This window comes from Kwoniella newhampshirensis, chromosome 2 (genome assembly GCF_039105145.1).
Source record: "Kwoniella newhampshirensis strain CBS 13917 chromosome 2, whole genome shotgun sequence".
Taxonomy (NCBI): domain Eukaryota; kingdom Fungi; phylum Basidiomycota; class Tremellomycetes; order Tremellales; family Cryptococcaceae; genus Kwoniella; species Kwoniella newhampshirensis.
The window spans coordinates 1,027,484-1,048,979 of record NC_089956.1 but is presented as its reverse complement, the minus strand read 5'-3'; the positions used below and the strand labels follow the sequence as shown (position 1 = coordinate 1,048,979).

Sequence of the window (21,496 nt, the reverse complement as noted above, 5' to 3'; positions counted from 1 at the left end):
GAACCCGCGAGCGATGGGAAGGCGATTCGGGGAAGCCATCCTCTCTCAGATTGGCCAGCAGGCTTTTCTGGCCGTCTCCCGCGGTGCATGCTGATTTGAAGACACGCGAAGAGCCTGTAGTCACAAGCGGAGCATCTCGAAGCAAGGAAGAGATCTAAATCTGTCTCCTCGAACCTCCACCCATGAGGTACTATCGATTACACGTGATGTCATCATCATACCGTTTGGTGAACAATTACGAGCAACGTCATTGGCTCACACTCGGTCGCACCCTCATCCCATCATCTACGACTGATCCTCTGCTCCCCGATCGTTGAAAGATCAAGAGCTCACCGCTTCTCTCCCAACATCCCCCTATATGCTCTCCAGAAGATCATCCTTACTCTTACCTAGATTAGCAAGGTCACGAACACGAATCAATCTCATCAGACCCAATCTCAATATCAACCTCAGGATCGCGAACATGGCCAGTTCAAGTGACCTCTTGACCAAGGAAGTCCTCGCAGAGAGCGAGCTTCAAGATGGGCAGATGTAAGTTTGTGTCTCTGTTGTGGAAAGAAGAACAAGTCAAGTCACATTTGCTGATCGGTGGGTGGGTCGATCATATAGGAAGACTGTGGAATTTGGAGAGGGTAAAGTCCTCTTATCCAAGATCAAGGGCAAGATCGTAAGTTCGTCTTCGATGTATACCTCAATGGTGCGAAGACACTCTAGTCGCTGACGAGATATTCCCGCCTCAGTACGCGACCTCTGCATTCTGCACCCATGTAAGTCTCTCGATAGCAGCTTGACAACAGCATCATCTTACTTACGCTCCGATCCATCGATCGATCGATAGTACGGTGCTCCATTGGAAAGTGAGTTCCACGTACACCCTTCTCTAGATCGGATGAACCTGAAGTTGACTAATCGGCTTTACTAGAGGGCGTTCTTTCCCATGACGGTCGTGTTGTCTGTCCATGGCATGGAGGTGAGTCCTCACGTTACTTAATTCGCTTGATACGTTAACTGACGTTTACCCTCTTCTCACATAGCCTGCTTCAACGTCTGCTCCGGGGACATTGAAGACGCACCGGGTCTCGACTCCCTCTGGTCATTCTCGACTTCCGTGAACAACGGTCAGATCTCAGTCAGCGCGTCCCAGAAGGAGATCAAGTCAAAAGTCGGCAGGATCGTCCCCAAGGCCAGGACGTCGAAGGCTCAACCTAAGAAGGAGACGGTCTTGATCGTTGGTGGAGGCTCGGGAGGTATCCATACTACCGAAAGTTTGAGAATGGTGAGTTGGCTCAGGCGTTGGAAATGGAGGGCATTGCTCATACAGTCATTGTTGCTTTGACTAGAATGGCTTCGGTGGTGATATCGTTATCATCTCCGAGGAACCTTACGCCCCGATTGATCGGTGAGTCGTGATTTCGGTCCTAACGAAACTATAGGCAGGACGCTGATAATCTTTGCTCGGGTAGAACCAAGATGTCTAAAGGTCTCGTTGACGACGCCGCCAAGCTTCAATGGCGTAAGCCTGAAGAGCTGCGAGATGACTTTGGTGTCGAGTTCCACCCTGGTACTGTGAGTTTCGTTGTATTCTTCAGATGTCGTAAAAGATGAAGTGCGACACTGATACCGGTCTCCTTCTTGAACAGTCCGTCACAAAGGTCGACCTTTCCGCTCAAACAGTCACCACCTCTTCCGGCTCTTCTCACCACTACGACCACCTCGTTCTTGCGCCCGGAGCGAAGCCCAAAAAGATCCCCATAGATGGTGCTGATCTCGACGGTGTCCTCACGCTGCGATATGTCCAAGATACGAAAGCCATCACCTCGGCCATCACCAAGGACTCGGATGTTGTCCTCATTGGGACTAGTTTCATCTCGATGGAAGCGGCCAGTGCTATATTGAAGAAAGAGCCAAAGAGCTTGTCCCTCATTGGTATGGACGAAACTCCCTTCGAGAAAATCTTAGGAAAGGACATCGGAAACTCCATCATGGAGGTGAGTTTTCACGGTGAACAATGTCTTGTGCCAATGGTTTTAATTGACGCGTCCGCCGTGCCTAACAGAACATGAAGAAACAAGGGATCAAATTCTACATGAAGGCGGAGATCGAGAAGATTGCTCCAGCCGGTGAGCGTCCTAGCATGGCATTGCTACGAGATATCCTAACCTGCTGTTCATCATGTTTAGACTCTGATCCCAAGCATGTCGGTTCCGTTCACGTCAAGGGTCAAGATCCCATCCCTGCCAACCTTATTATTATGGGTACCGGTGTTGCGCCATCCACCTCGTTCCTTGAGGGTGTCCTTCCTCTCGAGGAAGATAAAGGTGTCAAGGTCGATGAGTATCTCAGAGTGGAGGGACACAAGAATGTCTATGCCATCGGAGATATTGCTCATTACGTGCAATATCCCGACAAGTTCCCAAGAAGAGTCGAGCACTGGAATGTGGCGGGTAATCATGCGAGTAACCCCATGCTAGACTTCACCCGAGGTGTTAAGCTGGAATCAAGACTGATACATGTTATCTCTGTGTAGGGTCGAGAGGTCGCGCATAACATCACCTTCCCCGATGACCAAGTCAAGTACACTAAAGTGCCAATCTTCTGGTCGTCGATCGGCAAGGGTTTGCGATACCTCGGTACCGGTGCAGGGTTTGACGACACCTATACCGATGGTGACGTCGGCGAGCTTAAGGTAAGTCATGAGAGGTCTGTTATCATGGCAGAGCTGACATACGTATCCTGGCCTTAGTTTGCAACATACCAGGCTAAGGATGGCAAGGTCACTGCTGTCGCCACGATGGGCAAGGATCCTATCGTTGCCAAGGCTTCGGAATTGATGAGGTTGGACATCATGCCTTCCTTGGAGGAGATCAAGAACGGAAAGGACATCTTGCAGATCGAGCTGATCAACAAGGCTTAATCAAATGGGGCAAAAACAGCATGGACGATGCGAAGACCGAGAAGCGCGAAGACCAGACGTATAACGTGTAATTCGCAATGATTGTAGCTATATGAATATTGCTTTCTGTTGCGCGGACTGCTATTGCGGCTCTTCTGTTCGATTCTGCTTGTTGGGGCGGATGCAACGATACAGTCTATACATGATCTTACAACAGGGTAATCGTCACCGCTTCTCCGTCCAACGATTAGAATCCGCCTAGTCGTCAGTCTTGCCTGGTGGTTTTCCGCAAGGTTGAAGCATTTTCTGAGGAAAGGAAATTAAGATTGAGTTTAGCATCGGAGGCCCGTCTAGCATGTCCGTTGCTGTCTCGTTCAATTTCGAACGACAAGAGCCATGGACTGACCTCGACTAATTCGTATCTCTCTCTAGCTTGACATTCTCCATCTGCTATTGACAAGTATCCCAAAAGAGGAGGATGTCCCACAATGGCCGCTAACGTATCTCGATGTTGATGTGTGAGCCACTCACTGTATCGTACATCAGTCCAGCTTGACCATGACAGACGGAAAGAGGCTGGCATCACGACAGAAGCTGATTGAGATACTGTACTCACTATTTGGTTGTGTCGGCGTGCCCTGTACCGGTGTATCGTGCGTGTACTGTTCATCGAGCCAGATTGTTGTCAGGTCAGTAAATCAGCGTGAGTGTAGGGAAAATGGAAAGTGATGGACGGACATTGTTCGAGCTGCGTGTTTGCTGTATAACGGAGTTCGGACTGCGTTGATGTCAGCTGCTGCCCTGCCAGTGGAAGACTCGAACAGCTCACCATTTTCCGATGTGTTGATTCAAGCTTGGAGAAGGAGAGGGACAACATGAATGTCAAGAACGATCTCGATACATCCTCTCTGCTTTGTGAGCGAACGAGCTTGGAGTGCCACACTCGTACGCTTCCGGTTATATCGCCGACGACATGTGCTTCGTGGTGAGAAATTAGTTGGTCCCCCCGGTTACTGAGGGGTCGAGCAAGCTAAAGCACCAACTAATTGGTATGACTGACCTCTTTCATCTGCTGCCTACCTCCTCTCTTTTCCTTACCTTCGATAGTCTCATATATAGCTCTCAAGTCAACCATCCCTCCGACACCGGTACTGTGAGCACACCGGTCCTGGGCTACGGAAGCCGTGATAGAAAATCTAGGGCACAGAACAGAGAGTCATAGCTCATCACCGAGCTACTTTTCACTTCAACCCAGGTCAGGTCGGAAACGTTGAGACATAATAGCGAACTCTGGAGAAGGGATTGTCAAGCGTGTGAGTGATACTCGCGACCATCCTATAGTCGTGTCCGCTGCATGCTGGGGTGTGTGTACAAGGCTAACCTTACGATTCTCCTCGCGTCTCTCAGACCCTACATCAGCAAATCAACACTTGGCATCGAACCAGCAATGTTCTACGCGACAGCTGGGCAACAGGCTACGCAACAACCTCCCGCAAGTAGAGGTGTGATGGGAGCATTCGGTAGAAGCGGACCTCCAGGATTTGGTGGAAGAGGTTCTGCAGGTGGGTCAGACTATCATCTTCACCGAAAAGGATCTATCGTCAACGAGAGAAACGCGGAGAGTACTAACATCGATGTTCGTTCGATTTAGATCCGAACGATTTCCCAGCATTAGGATCACATCCGCAACAACATAACTCCACTTATGCTGCTCAGGCTCAACCTTCACAACCGTCGACAGCGTCAAGTCAGCAACAACAGCAACAACAACAAGCGCAGCAACAGCAAAATCCGCATTTGCAACAGCAACAGCAGTTGTTTCTTCAACAACAACAGCTGGGCGTCGCGCCACCACCACCGCCGCCTGGAATATCTGGACCAGCAGGAGCGGGGTCAGGACAAGCGAACGGAGCACTGGGAGATGACTTTCCAGCATTAGGAGGCGGAGCAGATGGCAAGGATGGACGGGTCAGTGTCAATGGCGAGACACTGCCTACAGGAGCAATGGATGAAGCTGAATATTTGGGTCATTGAAAACAGTTATCAAGTTACCTGAGAAACCCTTCCAATCCGGCGCAATTGGGTCAACCTTCCTCCCCATCAAGTAATGCGTTACAAAACGGTTCTGTCGGTACCGGAATCGGAGCTCCTAGCGCGTCTCAGTCATCCAACGCAACTCCATCGACAAATCCACCCCATCCCCGATCCGGAACAGGTGGTCCACCTTCGACAGCTGACTCTTCATGGCCGAGACAACCCTCACCAAGATCGTCAGAACCTGTGGTCCGTCCCGTTCAACAGATTTTAAGTTCTCCGGTCGACAAGTGGGGACTGAAAGCACTGTTATATGAGATACAGATGCACATGAATAAGACCGATAGAGGAATGTTGATATTCGGAGAAGATTTGGCGGAACTTGGGGTGGATGTCAACAGCGAGGAGTGAGTGGACCGCTAGTATGAAGCGACAAGTATCATACTGATGCTCGTATCGCAGACCTCTATACCCATCGTTCGTGACCCCATGGGCAGATCCATCATCATTATCCCAACCGCCTCGGATCGAGGAATCATTCCACATACCTCAGTGCTACAACGTCCACGCACCTCCTGTTGAGACCAAGTTACCAAACTTTGCCGAAGACACGTTATTCTTTGCGTTCTACATGTCGCCTCAAGATATTCTGCAGCTGGAGGTAGCGGAAGAGTTGTGCGTGTTGCCATCATGAACATAGGGTTCCGGGATGCTGACAAGCAGTAACCTAGGTATACTCGAGGATGGCGATATCACACCGAATTGCAATTGTGGCTCACATCGCCAACACTTCCGTCAATCGACTTATCCAAGGCAGACGTTACAGGCGGACAACCGAACTGGATCCGAGGACCTTTCATGTATCTTGACACTCGAACATGGACGAAGCAAAGGACAGCAGAGGACTTTACAATCGACGCGAACGTGCTCGAGGTCACGCGAAGAGCAGAGGACATCGTGAGAGAGGAGAATGTCAGGAAAGAGGTCTCGGTGGCGACCAAGAGTCCTAACGGCAATGCCGGTATGCCCGTTCAAGGACAGGGTCAACTACCGTATCAGAGATGAGGGGTTCCACGGTTGAGCACCCACAGAGAGTTACTATGCGATTCATTCATCATGTGCCACACGTATTCTAAGTATCGCTGACAAAAAGACGATAGTTTGCATTTCTGTTCTGCGAATTACAAGCTGACAGGACGGCAATGACGCGAAGGGACTGAGATGATGTCTACGGAGGCGATCGGCTCTGATAGACGGTACGATACCGAAGCTGACACAAATAGCAGTTGGAACCATGACTACAAGATGGAGGAGGAGGCTTCGACAAGAAGGACGGCGGCTTTCTCGATCGAAGAGCCGAAACTATTTTGGGCCAGAAGCTTGCGCTGCCACATAGGGCGAGTCGTGCAGTCTGAGATGGACACCCGTCAGAATCGAGATTCTGGCTGCAACATCGCTAGATCGACACTCACGAAGCCCTTCTGATCATCATATCTTGGTCTGTCGAATCTCGCATTGCGTCTGACATGTTCGTTTGAAGCTGTTCCTCCTCGTCGCCGACTTGGGCCTGAGCGGTAGGAGCTGGAGCTGGGTTCGGGTTGTATCCTGCTTTGACCATACTCCCTCTGTACTGGAGGTTGGCTCCAGAGGTATAATCTGGTATACTGCTGTTCGACCATCTGATACTCCCTCGTTTTTCCTTTTCTAATCCTTCCTCAGTCACGCCTAGTGTCGGAGCGTCTTCGGGTCTCGCCGCACCGGTAGCTACTAATGCCATTGATCTTCTCCTAACCATGATTGCCTCTTCCTTCCAATGAGACTGCGCCTCTCTCAACCTCAAATGCAATCCCCAAATAGCTAATCCAAGCGAGAGGAGGGACAAGACAGCTGCCACGGCAGAAGTCTCCATCGCATGACCCGATTTGGGTTTCCCACCGCCGCTCTCGACGCTCAGATAGGCAGTACGACCGAGACCGAATGCGAGCCAACAGAGCACGTTGCCGAAGAGACTGACACAGAGGACACAGGCTTCGATGATTGCGAATCGGAGATGACGGGTGATGGAGTCGAGGTTCTTGATGCTGTATCCGATGGGGGTGAGGATGGTGAGTAGGATCCAGAAGACGAACGTGACGATCATCCAGTAACATGCTGGGTGGTAGTCGCAATACAACAATCAGTCTGCCAGTCTCTCGCTCACTGACAAGAACTAGCTGATAGATGTAGACTCACCAAGTGGTAACATGATCCTCACTGTCAATGCTTCGCCTGTATTGATCATTGTGGAGAGATACGGGTTGGATCTGCAAAGAGAGTGCCATCGATCCGACTTCAGCGAAGACCACAAACGACGACTGTCTCACTGATTCGATCAACTCACGAAAGTGGCGCATAAGTGCAATTGGACGTTTGAGTGTCTGAGGATAGAGATGTCAACATTGCGTCAGCTCAAGGTTTTCATCATGATCCTATCGCATCGTGTTGCACCGTATCGCATTCGTATCGTATCGCTGAGAGGGAACGAAATGAAAACTCACAACACCATCCCAGTACACCAGCAGTGAGAGGTTGGTCGTCCGTCCCCTTCACGCTGAACCAGTACAGTCCCTTGATAGGACCGGGTACGGAGAGAAGGACCAGGACCAAGAGTAAGAGAGTGAGAGCTGTGAGACTGAGCGGGAGGAACGGTTGGGTGAGGATCGGATGATGGATGTGTCTAGTGAAGGTGGCAACGAGGGGCATCTCTGGGCTTTAGTTTCTTCTCGTCAGAAGTCCTGGTACGGTACAGTGACTACTCTGATGGTGGTCCGAAGGAATTACAGTCTTTCAGCTCAGCTGACTGTGTGCGAAGTCAATTTTCTTGTGAGTCGAGTGAAATCAGTAATATAAGCCTTGTCGAAAGGTGCGGAAAATGAAGTATCGAGTTCTACTCGAATATCCGTGTGAGTAAGAAAGAAACGTTGTTGTTGGTCAAGTGCAAAGTCAAGTTCGACACTCTACTGTAGTAAGAGTCGAAAACAAATCGATGTGAACTGAGCAGATCAACCTTTATCTCAAGATCAATGATACCTCGACCTTTCACTCCCTCCGACTTCCTATGTACTCCTACCCCTCGCTCCAAATCCAATAATCGCAGCTCTGGCACCTTCGAGGAGCTCTTCGGCTTTTGTCCTAGAACACAGAGCAAAATGATTTCCCAGCTAGACCCACCCCTGTCCCTGCGCGCCACGCTCCTTTCAGCTCCACGTTGGTTATCAGGTCCATCCTTTCATCGCGTCACCCCTGCCCAGATCCACGTCCACAGAGATGATCTTCCCTCGATCCCTTTGAGGTACAACTCCGGGAGATAAACTTATGATCACCGATAGCTGATCTGTTTCTTATCCTTTTGTTTCACGGCGGACAAAGGATCGAGTGAAGATCATGAAAGGATAAAACGGGGTGGTAGGGGTGAGTTTAGACAGAAGGATGAAAAGTTGGGACGAGATTGGTTCGCAAGATTTCGTGTTATCTAAACTCTGCATCACACTCTGCACATAGAGTTTTCAAGTCAACGGCGGACTATACAGTACTGACCAGCGAGACGGACCGACGCTTGGATGTTTGATCACTACATGTTCCAGATTGCGTTGCGCCACTGCGCGACCATGTTTCAGTGCGCCTTCTCTGACGGAACGACTTGGTACCCATTCTAGTGCAGACTGCATGCTTGATCGTATTTCTTGGAAACCCCTGTCGATATATCCTACGTAAAGTGAAGTTATTCTGTAGCTACACTGTATAAAATCATGTTATGATCGTGTGTTTTTTCCGAGCAGAACAGGTGCGACCCGAGAGCGGTCCTAAAGTGTGTTGAAGAAGAGATCCACGAAGCGAGAAAACGAACCTATAGACAACGAAAAAGAACAGTATCGATCATGCTGAGACCAAACGAAAAGCAAACAGGGGTATCTAAATGCCAAAAACAACGGATGGTGATATTGCAGAATGTAAGGAGGACGTTCCGAATCTTTTGGAATATTGACGATGGAGAGCAAAGGACACTGCACTATCTGACGTACAAGCCAGCAGGAGCTGGGATGTCAAGTGTCGAAACTACGGCCGATCCTCCTTGTTTTGGAAGAAGGACCTTCGCGATTGACGCCAGCAAGTCTCCTCTTCGAAGTGGTTTCGTGACGTACTCGTCCATGCTGAAAAGCCCAAACGATCAGCCCAGGCCACGGCTGGAAATATTCGTTACTCACCCTGCCGACAGACATCTTTCCTTGTCGCCGATCATCGCGTGCGCAGTGAGTGCAATGATAGGTGTTCTAGGAACGCCCTCGCTCGCTTCGAATTCTCGGATCAGACCTGTTGATTCCATGCCTCCCATGACAGGCATCGAAACGTCCATCTATATCATCAAGCTTTCAGTGTACTGTTCATCTACTGCAGTCTCGCAACGATGACTCACAAGGATGACGTCGAAGGGCGTTCGCGCCAATTGCCTCCTCTTGTACTTCTCCAACGCGATCTCTCCATTGTCAGCCACCTCGATCTTATGTCCCGCGACCTCCAAAAGCTTGACTGCTAGTTTCTGGTTGACCAGATTGTCTTCCGCAAGGAGGATGTTGAGCACAGTGTCTTTGACGCTATCACCCGGTTGCAGCTGATGGGATTCGAGTGCGGGCACAATAGCGTTGGAAAGTTCTTGAAGGGTCAGAGGGGTGGTATAGTACGTATTAATACCCATCTCAAGGCAGTCTTTGACTGGGATTGGAGAAAGGTTTTGATCAGTGGCGGAAGGCAAAGCAAGAAGACGTCTTCGATTTTCGGGAAGACTGATGAAAGATGGGTTTTCTGGACCGGCGGGTCGGTTAGACTGGATGAAGATCGGACAGCTTTCAGCGATGGCAACGAAACCCGGTTGTCCGATGGTACTCACAGGTGCTAGGAGCACGATAGGAATGTATCGAAGGTATTCGATACCTCTCAATTCCCCAGCCTACAAGCAACGAGAGATCAGCTCGCAGAAGAATTGAACATTCACTGAATTACACTCACCGCCTTAAGGGAATCCACAATCATGGTGTCGAACATAGTCAAACCTTGATTTTGCAAGCTGTAAACCTCATTGACGGCGTGAATGACAATAGGTTTCATGCCTAATTCTGCCAGCATATCTGCGATGCCAGTCTCGTCGCCCAGAGTATCGATAAACAAAATGCTTCTTCCAGACCAAGGCGACAGTCGCTCAATCACTTGCTCTCGAGGCACGCTGGTCATCTCCGCAAGAGTCGTGAAGTAGAATCGACTCCCTTGACCATACTCCGACTCAACCCATAAGTCACCCGACATGAGGTTGACCAGACGTTTGGAGATGGTCAAACCGAGACCTGTTCCACCATACTTTCTTGTCGTGGAGCCGTCCGCTTGAGCGAAGGTATCGAAGATGACGTCCAGCTTATCTTGCTTGATTCCAATACCGGTGTCTGCAACGCAGAACTCGAGCTCGACCGCATTGTGAACGTAACACTTGACGCGGCAAGAGAGAGCGACTTGACCCTTGGTAGTGAATTTAACCGCGTTTCCGATCAAGTTCGTGATGACTTGACGCAGACGAAGGGGGTCGCCAATCAGCTGATCAGGAATAGTCGGATCGATGTCGAATATGAGATCGAGCTTGTTTTGAGCAGCCTTGACACAGAGAGTCTTGAGCACGGAGAAAACGGCAACTCGAAGGGAGAATGCAATTTGCTCCATAGTCATCCGACCGGCTTCGACTGCAGCATTCCTTAGTACGTAATTTTTGCCTGCGGAGATCGCGAATTTCACTTACTCTTGGAAATATCGAGAATGTCATCGATAATGGTCAACAGGGATCCCGCCAGACTAGAAACGATCATCAAGTTTTCCCTCTGTTGTCTTGTCAACTCGCTCTCAAGCGTCAGAACCGTCATACCGATGATACCGTTCATCGGAGTTCTGCATCATTGTAAGCGACTATAGGGTTGGCGCGTACGTATAGACGGACACTTACCTGATCTCGTGCGACATATTAGCCAAGAATTCGGATTTACTCCTGTTGGCCATTTCGGCTTCTTGTCTGGCCTTCGTGTTCTTCTCAATCGATTCTCGAAGGTTGTAAACCATTTGGTTGATCTTTGTCTTGAGACTGTCCATTTCACCAGAGGCCTCGACTGTGATGAATCTCGTGAAATCACCATCGGTGGCCGCAGCAGAGATTTGGGCAAAGGCTCGCACTTGAGATGTCAAGTTGGAAGCCATGGTGTTGACATTCGATCTTGGCCCAACAAGTCAGTATATAGCCACGACAACACTAGCACATCACGAAACTCACGTAATCTCCTGCCATGTACCTTCAATATTCTCGACCTCGGCTTGCACACCCAGTTTACCCTCCGTACCGACCTCTCGTGCAACTCTTGTCACTTCCGCAGCGAAGATTGCGAGTTGGTCAATCATATTATTGATGGTGTTGACGAGATCCAGGATTTCTCCGGACACTTTGACCCCCACAACCTTCTGCGTTAGATCGCCGCGAGCGACAGCGGTCTGCAAAGAGGTTTTAGCCAACAATGAAACAATTCAAAGCAACATTTGGACTCACGGTAGCATGCGCAATGGTTCGGACTTGTTCCGTAAGATTTGCAGCCATGATGTTGACACAATCGGTGAGATCCTTCCAGGTACCGGCAACGCCAGGTACTCTTGCTTGTCCACCTAATCTACCATCGGTACCGACCTCTCGAGCGACACGAGTGACTTCTGACGAGAAGCTTCGCAAACTATCCACCATATTATTGACGGTGTTCTAAATTAGATTGTTATCAGCTCGAGGTCGTGACCATCTGAGATCTGTTGACATACCTTAAGGTCTGCAATCTCACCAAACGCTTCGACTATGATTTTTCTGCTCAAGTCACCCGCAGCGACGGCCGTTGTACTGCAAGCAAAATTAGTGGCTGGATTACACCGACGCTGTATGATACACTCACACTTCAGCCACTGATCGCACTTGGGTTGTCAAATTCAAGGCCTAGATAATACAATCAGCTTAGGTCTCAACACCGTCACAGAGGGACACACAACTCACCATCAAGTTCACATTGTCCGTTAGAACTTTCCACGTTCCTTCGACGTTCGGCACATCGGCCTGACCACCCAGTTTGCCCTCCGTTCCGACCTCCAGAGACACACGCGTGACCTCGGCAGCAAAGACAGTAAGTTGGGCAACCATATCGTTGACAGTGATTTTTAGATCGAGAATTTCTCCTTGGACATCGGCATTGACGGTCTTTGTGAGGTCACCTCGGGCAACGGATTTGGTCTGCGCGTAGCAGTCAGCATGTCTCAAATTCGACCCATTGTACGATGCAACTTACCACTTCCGCGATCTCTCGTACTTGATCTGTAAGATTTCTTGCCATTTTCTTCGATGGAAAGTCAGCTCCAAATAAGCATGGACGCAAAGAACAATTGCTCACGTTGACATTTGTGGTCAAATCATCCCAAACACCTTCGACTCCGGGAACAACAGCTTGACCACCCAGTTGACCGTGCGTTCCGACCTCAAGGGCGACACGCGTAACTTCATTTGCGAAAATAGTAAGCTGTCTTATCATTGAATTGACAGTCTAGCGTTGAAAATTTCATCAGTACACCTTCGATGCCGCGTGAAAACGGTACTCACGTTCTTCAGCACGGCCATCTCTCCCTCTGCTTCTATTTCAATCATCTTGCTCAGATCACCCTGTACAACGCATCAGTGAGATACCTACCGAGCGCTTGTACGACTTACCCTTGCAACCGCAGTCGTGACACTTCCAATGGATCGCACCTGTGTCGTTAAACTTTCACACATTCGGTTGACCTGTTTCAGTTGTACGTTTCGTCAGCTTCATTGAGGTCTGTAAAAGTGCGCGTATATTACGACTCACGTTGACAGTAAGATCCTTCCAAACACCTTCCACATCTGGAACATTCGCTTGACCACCTAATTTTCCTTGAGAACCGACTTCGAGAGACACTCTGCTGACTTCGTCTGCTAAAGTTCGAAGGGACATAACCATTCCATTGACAGTTGTTTTGAGTTCAGCGATTTCACCACTTGCTTCGACATCGATAGTTTCACTCAGATCTCCCATAGCGACAGCCTACGAACGTGAAAACATCAGTGAAGGCCAAGGTGACACTGCAGACGTGTGGCTTACCTTGGTGACCTTAGCGATGCTTCTAACTTGATTTGTCAGGTTCGCAGCAAGTTTGTTGACGACAGCGGTAAGGGTTTTCCATGTTCCTTCGACGTTTGGAACAACTGCCTGTCCACCCAATTTCCCCTCTGTTCCGACTTCCAGTGACACTCGCTCCACTTCTACGGCAAACGTTTGTAATCGGTCCACCATCGCATTGATGATATTCTTGAGTTCTGTCATCGCTTGACCCTCGACGGGAACGATGATCTTCTGGGTAAGGTCACCGGTAGCGACTGCCTTACAAACACGTGCGATATCCTGTACCTGAGCCTTAAGAAGTTCGAGCTCCTTTTCGGCGCTCATACCAGAATCACCAACTGACCATGACGCTGCACCGGGACCACCTGTCAATACAGACGCTCCCGAAGGTGTTGTAAGAATGCTGTGGGGACTGTGGCCGCCAGGTGAGATCAATTGTCGGAATTGAGCAGGAGGAGTGGAGAGGGATTGTGAAAGAGGGTGCGAATATAACTGCTGTGAGATTGGCATAGTAGGCGTCGGTGATTCAGAGACAGGTCGACTGCAGGTAGGGCAAACTGGAATACTGGATGGTATGGGTCCGACATCGTTGATTGGTGGTGTCCATTCAGGCGTCAAAAGATCACTACCCTGTTGAGGTCGGATTTCGAAAGCAGACCTTGCTGCTTCCTTCACGCCGACTGCTTGACTTCGCTCAGCAGTCCAGACACGTTCACCTAACGCGACGATAGCTCGTTCAATCGCTTCCTCCGCTGATGTCTTCTTCCCATTGAACGATGGTAAGCTGACATTGCCGCCTTGTAATGATCTCGGTCCGTTGATTGGGAAAGGATAAGCAGGTGAAGGATGTTCCGAGATTGAAGATAGGAGGGAGAGGAGATGAGCTTGGAAGTCGGTGCTACCCTCCGCCGCTAGGACTGGGGAGTGAGCGATAGCGCCTGACATGGCGCCTGGTTTCTGGGTTGTCGAGCAAAGGTGAATCGAGCCGTGCGAGGAAGCAAGTGCGTGAACAGAGGTGGAGTCTGAGAGACCTAAATTTTGCAGAAGAGGAGTGATGGGTGGAGTGGGATGTGTGGATGATGTGTCGGAGTCTGATGACAGGTATTCTCCCGATTCTGATGTCACAACGCGATCTTCGTCAGCATTGGAGTACATTTTGAGGGAACTTGTCCAAGTCTGAGATGCAAGGAAGTTTGAAGAGAGGAGGACAAACGACGACCCGGCGCTATATCTACAAAGCGAAGAAAAGAAAGGGGGATAGTGATGTGCTGGGCATTCGGCTCCCTCCAGTGTACCCTTCGCAATCACCTCGAGGCTCGCATCAATCCAATCACCTGCGTGACTAGTACACTGAATTGCAATCACGTCCATCGCCCATCAGGCCATCTCCATCAATTCAAGCCTCGGGCCACATGAAGATTCTGTAATCCCCAACCTCCTGCAAACCTTGTCTGAGAACAAGCATCAATCGCTCACCCTTGTTTTAAGCTCTCTATGATCTACTCAGCGAGCGGATTGTCGCGACGTAACCTTGATCCAAGCCAAAATCATACACCGAAAACGCGAGAAACTGAGTGAGAGGATGGGATCCTTCCGGGCCGTGGCTTTCTTATCCACTCGTAGGTCTTGACACCGTTCAGGTAGTCTGGTGTTGCGTCGGTCGTTGATCTCTATGTGCCGTTGAGAAGCTCCGCAGTATGACGAGTGATCAACCGTCGATGACGTTGAACATGCGACCGCAAATCGTAAGAAAGAAGAGTTGAAAGGAGGGACTGTGTTGGACGCGCGAAACCCGTTGTGAAAGTCTGTTTGAACCGAACAGTGACAAAGAAGAAGACTGGTGAGCGTATTCTGAGCCAGGTGTCGGTATGGTTGTGAGGTCGCTCGAGTAATGGCTCGAAGGCTGTGTTTCCGAGTCAAAGTCACCTCGAATTCGAAAGTGATTCGCAAAGTCGCCGGAATGGCCCGGAAAAGCAAAGCAAATTAAACGTCGAGGACGAGCTTGTGGAGTGGAGCCCGATTATGAGCAGCGTCGCTCGTACATGTATATGTAAGAACGCGAGAGATATGATGAACAAAGCCGTGTATGTATGTCTATCTATCTAGCCCGTCCGACAATGAGGTAGAGCGTGCAAAAAAGATTGATTGTCCAGACCGAAAGAGTGGAGACGAGGGTTCATCCGGTCGAAACGCGCATTATCGGTACGAGTACTTGAACAACAGGGCAGAACGGTGGTCGCGATTGCCCATGTGTCTGTCCATTCCACCTCTATTCTCCCCGAGTTCCTCCTCTCCTTGTTGTCTCACCGTGAGGGTAAAAATACCCTTTAGCTTTATAAACCAATTATACCCTGGTCTCCTGGTCTTTTGCCCCTCTCCTCACCCAGAGGATGATTATCATCATCAACCTCTATCGCAGCCACATTTATCTCTCTCAGGGGGGGTGGGGAAGCTTTTTAATCAGTTGAAAGACTAGCTTACGCCCCGCGCCCCACAGACAAAGCGCAACAGCCCAGGACGTGGGAATCAACAGGAACGAAAAGGGGGAGGATGATATAAGATACACAGTCAATCCTCGGAAGCTGATTCTGCTGTGGGTGTTACTTGCACTACATCTGCCACGTCACAGAATTACAGCCGGTGATTTACGGCATTTGAGGGCAACCTGAAACGTTCATTCCTGCTTGTCATGTCTCAAGAGGAGGCTCACTGCCTGTTCGACAACCCTGCATACAATATCCCATGTATTCGACAGAGTAGCGACTGAGAACGAAAACGCTCACAGCTTGACCCCGGGCCATGTGGCCGGGTGCTACTGCTTCCGAAGCTCGCCGCATGTTCTGCTACGAAATAGCGATGTGTCCACGACTGTGTTGGTGCTGGTGCTGGTGTGAAGCCGGTCGGCGGCCCTCAGCCAATCCTTGGGTCCTGTATCTTGTCTTCGTTTGCATGGCAGGCTCAAGTATCAATGACCTAATTCATCATCGTATCCATGTTGCGAGGCCTTGGCTTTGTCAGACTTGAGGGTACTTCACACATTCGAGGGATTATTCGACAGACTGACGACGTCTCACTCATGGATCTGCCGACAGTCACATCATGATCACTATCAGTGCTAAAAGAGGAAGGAAGCATTTCGATCGCTATAACTCGGTTTCGCTGTGTTTAGCGAGAGCGTTCGTGCCAGGTCCTGAAACGGAACCGATTTGCAATCTCGTTGTGTCAATCCCAAAGCAAACGCACCAACGATGGGAACAGCGTCTGTCCGAAGTGGTCGTGGCTGCCTCCTGCGTATTTCCAGTCAGGCTCCTCAATCTTCTCTTGACAAGCTATTCCTCTGTCTGATGTTCTTCAGGACACGACCTCTTGTTCTGTCCTAGAGTTCTTCAAATGGGCTGGCGGGAAACACAAGGGCCTCGAGTATTCGACTTCAGCGAGCGTTCTGACAGACTATTTCTTGACCTGATGAATACCACAGCAGTAATTCATGTCAAGATCGAGCGGTGGCATGGCCTTAACACGCGCATAGTCGCTGCAACAAAAGTCAGAAAGATGTTAGAGTTCTGAAATGACGATTTGCCACTCTACCTCCACTTTTCTTGCCACGTGCGCGCTCGGATCCGATTACACCATGGAGGGAGGGTTCGTTACGAGTGCTCGATCCCACTGCAAGTCAAGTTCGATTTCGTTCGTTTCTTCGCATCTCAAAATCATTCACCATAGCTCTCTCTCACTCTCTTGAAACTGCTACATATCAATTGGCAGACTGGTAGATCATGCCACCTCGTCAAGGTTTTGGCGATTTCCTCAATTCTGGCGGACCATCGACTCTTAGAGGGAGAGGCAGAGGACGCGGAGGTGGTGGCGGAGAGGGAGGTGGACGTGGTCGAGGTGGAGGTGGAGGACGAGGTGGTGGGAGCTTTGGAGGTGGTGGTGGGGCGAAGAAGAGTTATAATGCCGATTACACTAACATGGGGTTCAACTATGAGGCCGTCAACAGTCAGAGATACACCAAGATGGACGGTGGGTCTCTTCGTGTCATACCACTACTGGTAAAGCTGATAGGGCTGTGAAATACAGGCTTCAACGTAACACCCTTCGGACCTTCGCCGGTCCCTTCTGGGATCTCTACACCCCGGCGATCGGACACCTTTCACTCAAGGGGAGTAAGAGGCGGTCGAGGAGGCGGTGGCCTTTCAAGAGGTGGTCATCTCGGGACACCATCCGCTTCAGCTCAAGAGCCCCGTACTCCCTCAGGAGCAGCCACGCCGGTACATGGGCTTGGCTACCACGATCCCGCCCTGACCTCTCGAAGCAAGGGGGATCATAGAGGATTAGGACTGGGCAAGACTTCAACAGTAGGAAGGGGCATCGGGACCGGGGAGGTCAGATGGGGAGGAGGAATGGCACCGATCTTTGTCAAAGCTGGGGAGTTGTTCAAGGAAGGTGAAGCGGACGTCATCACGATGACACCAGGTGAGTGCCATTTGTTACGTATGTCAGTAAGCACGTGGAGCCCGTGCTGATCGGGTCTTATTTAGACCATCACTTTCACGTTGAGGCTTTGCCCATGGACGATCCGTCTGCACCTCAGATGACCGATCTAAGGGATGAGACCGAAATCGACATCAGGCCACCACAATCCCAAGCTCGATTGAGAGAGTCCACAAGTCCCGAGAGCGAGCCCAACGGTATGCCTGAGGAGGAATCGTCGCCGCTTGACCTGTCCCTTGACGAGGATGACGAGATGGACAATGCGGTACACGTTGACATGGTCCAAGTCACGGAATTCACTGAGCAACTCACTATGGGGACGGTGTTGGAGGGTGGATCGTTGCTCGAGGAGGATGGGGTAGACGAAGAAGGTATCGAAGAAGTGGAAGAGCAGATACCAGGCATTAATGTCGACAACCGACCTAGTCCAGTTGAGGGCGCTGCAATCGAGGCGTCTCACGTCAGTCAGGCGGATCGTTTATCGCAGGACATCCCCCTGTTCTATATCGACACCGACCCGAACCCTTACGAAGATCCTTCCATCCCAGTGTACGAGACCCTTTCAACTACACCTCTTGGCGCATCGGGTCGTCGCTCCCCGTCGGATGATGAACAGATCGTCTTCGTGCCCAAGACCTTCCGGAAGCCCGAACCCGTGTCTGTTCCTATCGCGTCGACATCGCAGCCACTTCCTACACCACAAGCTCCTACGGAGATCACCAGTCGAGCGTTCGTCAATCCGCGGGCGCTTTCACGCGCGGAGAAGAAGGCGGCCAAGAGGGAAAAGCGACGAAATAGAGGCACCAACAAAGCCAACAAAAGACAAGACAGAAAGGCGAGGGAGGACTCCGACATTGAGTGGGGTAGCGAAGGACCTCCGCCGATCGTCTTGGGTGTGCCGGGCGTCGATGAGGAAGACGACGGTATGGCGGGTGGGTCCGAAGACATGAGGATCTTGAGAGATTACATGGCGGGAACGCGACTGAATCAACGAGCCGAGAATGAAGAGCGTGGTGCGGAGGATGGAGAAAGTGCAAATGAAGAGGAAGGCGAGATCGAGGTAGACGTAGAAGCGATGAGGCTTTTCGGAGAAGGGATCAAGGGCTTAACAGAGGATGGAGCAGAGATCATTGACGAAGACGAAGGGGGAGATTGGCAGTCCGATGACACTGATGAAACCGAGGGGAGTTCGTCCTCGTCAATACTGGGAGAGCTTGATGGCATCATCGGAGACGAAGATGACGAGGATACTGATGAGGAGGAAGGCGAGGCTTTCAGTGGCTCAAACCAATGGAGGGACGATACGCAGTGGTTCATCGAGGTGATGGAGGTAAGTTTGTTCACTGTCTCCTCTACATACTATTGCCCATTTCTGACCACACATCAATAGGATGCACTCGACAACGATGTGGACATGCGTGATAGGAAGAGCCGGAACAAAATCTTCAGACAGATCGAGGATGGCGACTTCGGAGATGACTGGGGACTAGGTGAGTGTGTGACGTGGAAGATACCGTACTGACTCTTCGTTTGCAGAACCCGCCATCAAGAGCAAGAGGAACAAGCACATCGCTCCTCAACTACAAGCTCAGTGGGAGAAAGATCGCAAAGCTAAGGCCGAGAAGAAACAGCAACGTGAACTTGAAAGACTTATCGCTGAGATAGAACCATACGCTCTTCGAAAGGGCAAAGGCAAGGGAAAGGGGAAGAACAAAGCTCATCAAGCTTCCGTTGCTCATCTTATCCCGGCTTCGGCTAGTGAAGTCGCACGGATGTTCGATATCTCTTCTGACGAGGATGAAGATGGGTTGATGAGGCCGCCATTCAGGAAGGGTGGAAGGATGCCGTCTGGCGTATCTTTAGATTACGTGGACCAAAAGATACAGATCTTCCTGGATGACAAGGGAAAACAGACCCTCAGTCTTCCGCCGATGGATAAGGAGGGTAGAAAGAAGGTGCATTTGCTAGCAGAGTGTTATGGGTTGAAATCGAAAAGTCGCGGTAGCGGGAAGACGAGGTTTACGTGAGTGCTTTTAAGCGATGCGCAGTTTCCGTGCACTGATCGCTTTCATCTAACCTGATCAGAGTTCTCATCAAGCTTCAACGATCTGGTACCTTGATCGACAAGGTCAGGCGGGAACGACTTCTAACAGCTGCGCCTCAGTCTGGTGGTCAATTCTACAAAACTCTTTTCGCTCGTGGCGGCGGCGGCGGCGGGAAAGGGAAGGGTCGAGCTCCTCCTGGTCCGTCTGTGAGACACAAGGATGGAGATTTGGTTGGAGAGGGAGCAGAAAAGATTGGTATGGAGAATATAGGTCACAAGCTTCTGAGTAAGATGGGTTGGGCTGAAGGAGACAGGATAGGGAGGACTGGTGGACTTGACGCCCCGTGAGTATTCCAGCGAATCATCCAGTCATTCTGTGGGGCGTTTGAGTTTCAAGCACGAGCTGACACAACTTTTTTCAACTGATAGTATCGTGGCCATTGTCAAAAACACAAAGATGGGTTTGGGGGCGTAAGACAATTCCGAGTAGAACGACACTTTCGCATGATAGACAAATTGATAGCATTGAGATACCGCATAACTCCCAGAAAATTCCCTGTATCAAATTGATTTCAACTAGTTCAAGAATCAAGCAATAAATACCATGGCATTTGTGGTGTCCTTAAGCGCAAGCTTTGTCGTCGCAGGCGGGGAGCAACTGCGATTGAGTCTTGTATTGGCCTTTGTGCACAACTTTGTCCAACGTTATCACTCATTCATGGTGCTCCGCCATGTTTCGTGCGCAACGTGCTCCACAAACGGTTGCGGTCCATACGGAAACAGTCCGTATCACCTGTTGTCCGGCGCATCTACAATGCCATGATTTCGGACGTACGCAGCAGAGCACAGCACAGCGTGTCATTACGATTTGACTCCAGCGAAAGCTCCCACCTCTTTTGGTGCAGCTTGCTCCCGTCGGCATGTAGAGGCTCGTTGTTTTCATTGCGAATATGAAAGAGAGGGAGGGCCACCTGTGCAGGTTTAGATCTCCCCTGTGACCTCATACAACGTCTGAACGAGCGGTAACTGGTCTAGAAGCAATCTACTTAGCGTGCCGATAAGGCTAGCTTAGACAGACTGGCCATGGACGTAGATCATTTCATTGGTGCTCCACGTGGATTGGGTATGCTGTATTGTATGGCTATTATGCTCTGCTACAAGAAAGCCCGGTTGGGGTCTGTTTGTGACAGCAGTACGATCTCCGACTTGCAAAGTGCTTGGAGAATGATGGAATCCGGTAGACCAGGACAGAACAGAACAGAACACCTTTCGCAAGAGGTGTGGAATTGTGGGTATCCGAACCGGGACCGAAATATCTCACCGAAACCAATAATGAATGACGTATATGTTTCGTAGATCAATTCATACCTCCATCTCCCCCCCACTAACAGGTTGTAAGCGGGGCTTATGTGGGTGAGGTGTGAAAGTGAAACGCAAGTCGGAAAACAAGCATACGTGACGATCATCATGCTCATGGATCTGACTACGACTCGTGTACGAGAACGACTCGTCAAGACTCGACTTGCCGCGGGATACGGAGTGACGTTTCACTCTACACCTACACACCTACTACACTTGTATGGATGATCGTCATTTGCGTCATACCGATTCGTCCTTCCCTTGGTTCATTCATTATCACCACTGTCGTTGTTATTGCTTCAAGAATTTCGGTGTCCACCCCGGTTTTATCTTGGAAAGTGCGGTAAGATACAGCTGCGCATGGATGCCTGTTGTAAGTTACACGCGGCTCTATTGGCGGGCCCCAAAAGCGAGACAATGATAGGAACCTCGCTGCGC

The 21,496-nt window shown here is 50.3% G+C and overlaps 5 protein-coding genes across 5 annotated transcripts; 3 read left to right on the top strand and 2 right to left on the bottom strand.

Moving 5' to 3' along the window:
- Positions 1-463: 463 nt before the first annotated feature.
- IAR55_001095 (uncharacterized protein) lies at positions 464-2,914 on the top strand (the record flags this gene model as incomplete). The annotated part of the gene is made up of 13 exons (XM_066944224.1): positions 464-531; positions 610-667; positions 741-767; positions 839-857; positions 923-970; positions 1,035-1,276; positions 1,341-1,399; positions 1,464-1,566; positions 1,641-1,988; positions 2,057-2,120; positions 2,181-2,452; positions 2,528-2,686; positions 2,744-2,914. 13 exons carry the CDS (start codon positions 464-466, stop codon positions 2,912-2,914), a joined length of 1,638 nt encoding a protein of 545 aa, XP_066805425.1.
- Positions 2,915-4,340: 1,426 nt separating this feature from the next.
- On the top strand, positions 4,341-5,992 carry IAR55_001094 (uncharacterized protein; the record flags this gene model as incomplete). The annotated part of the gene is made up of 5 exons (XM_066944223.1): positions 4,341-4,455; positions 4,545-4,861; positions 4,934-5,334; positions 5,390-5,602; positions 5,659-5,992. The coding sequence occupies 5 exons, from the start codon at positions 4,341-4,343 to the stop codon at positions 5,990-5,992; spliced, it is 1,380 nt and encodes a 459-aa protein (XP_066805424.1).
- Positions 5,993-6,289: 297 nt separating this feature from the next.
- On the bottom strand, positions 6,290-7,669 carry IAR55_001093 (uncharacterized protein; the record flags this gene model as incomplete). The annotated part of the gene is made up of 5 exons (XM_066944222.1): positions 6,290-6,338; positions 6,400-7,078; positions 7,160-7,230; positions 7,308-7,344; positions 7,465-7,669. 5 exons carry the CDS (start codon positions 7,667-7,669, stop codon positions 6,290-6,292), a joined length of 1,041 nt encoding a protein of 346 aa, XP_066805423.1.
- Positions 7,670-8,975: 1,306 nt separating this feature from the next.
- On the bottom strand, positions 8,976-14,106 carry IAR55_001092 (uncharacterized protein; the record flags this gene model as incomplete). The annotated part of the gene is made up of 18 exons (XM_066944221.1): positions 8,976-9,117; positions 9,172-9,320; positions 9,381-9,788; positions 9,852-9,911; positions 9,971-10,689; positions 10,746-10,891; positions 10,947-11,210; positions 11,268-11,482; positions 11,538-11,741; positions 11,798-11,873; positions 11,926-11,966; positions 12,024-12,257; positions 12,313-12,360; positions 12,415-12,564; positions 12,621-12,680; positions 12,729-12,800; positions 12,868-13,083; positions 13,141-14,106. 18 exons carry the CDS (start codon positions 14,104-14,106, stop codon positions 8,976-8,978), a joined length of 4,170 nt encoding a protein of 1,389 aa, XP_066805422.1.
- A 2,831-nt stretch (positions 14,107-16,937) lies between these two features.
- Positions 16,938-20,174, top strand: IAR55_001091 (uncharacterized protein; the record flags this gene model as incomplete). The annotated part of the gene is made up of 7 exons (XM_066944220.1): positions 16,938-17,184; positions 17,242-17,637; positions 17,703-18,985; positions 19,046-19,145; positions 19,192-19,678; positions 19,741-20,043; positions 20,129-20,174. 7 exons carry the CDS (start codon positions 16,938-16,940, stop codon positions 20,172-20,174), a joined length of 2,862 nt encoding a protein of 953 aa, XP_066805421.1.
- Positions 20,175-21,496: the final 1,322 nt, after the last annotated feature.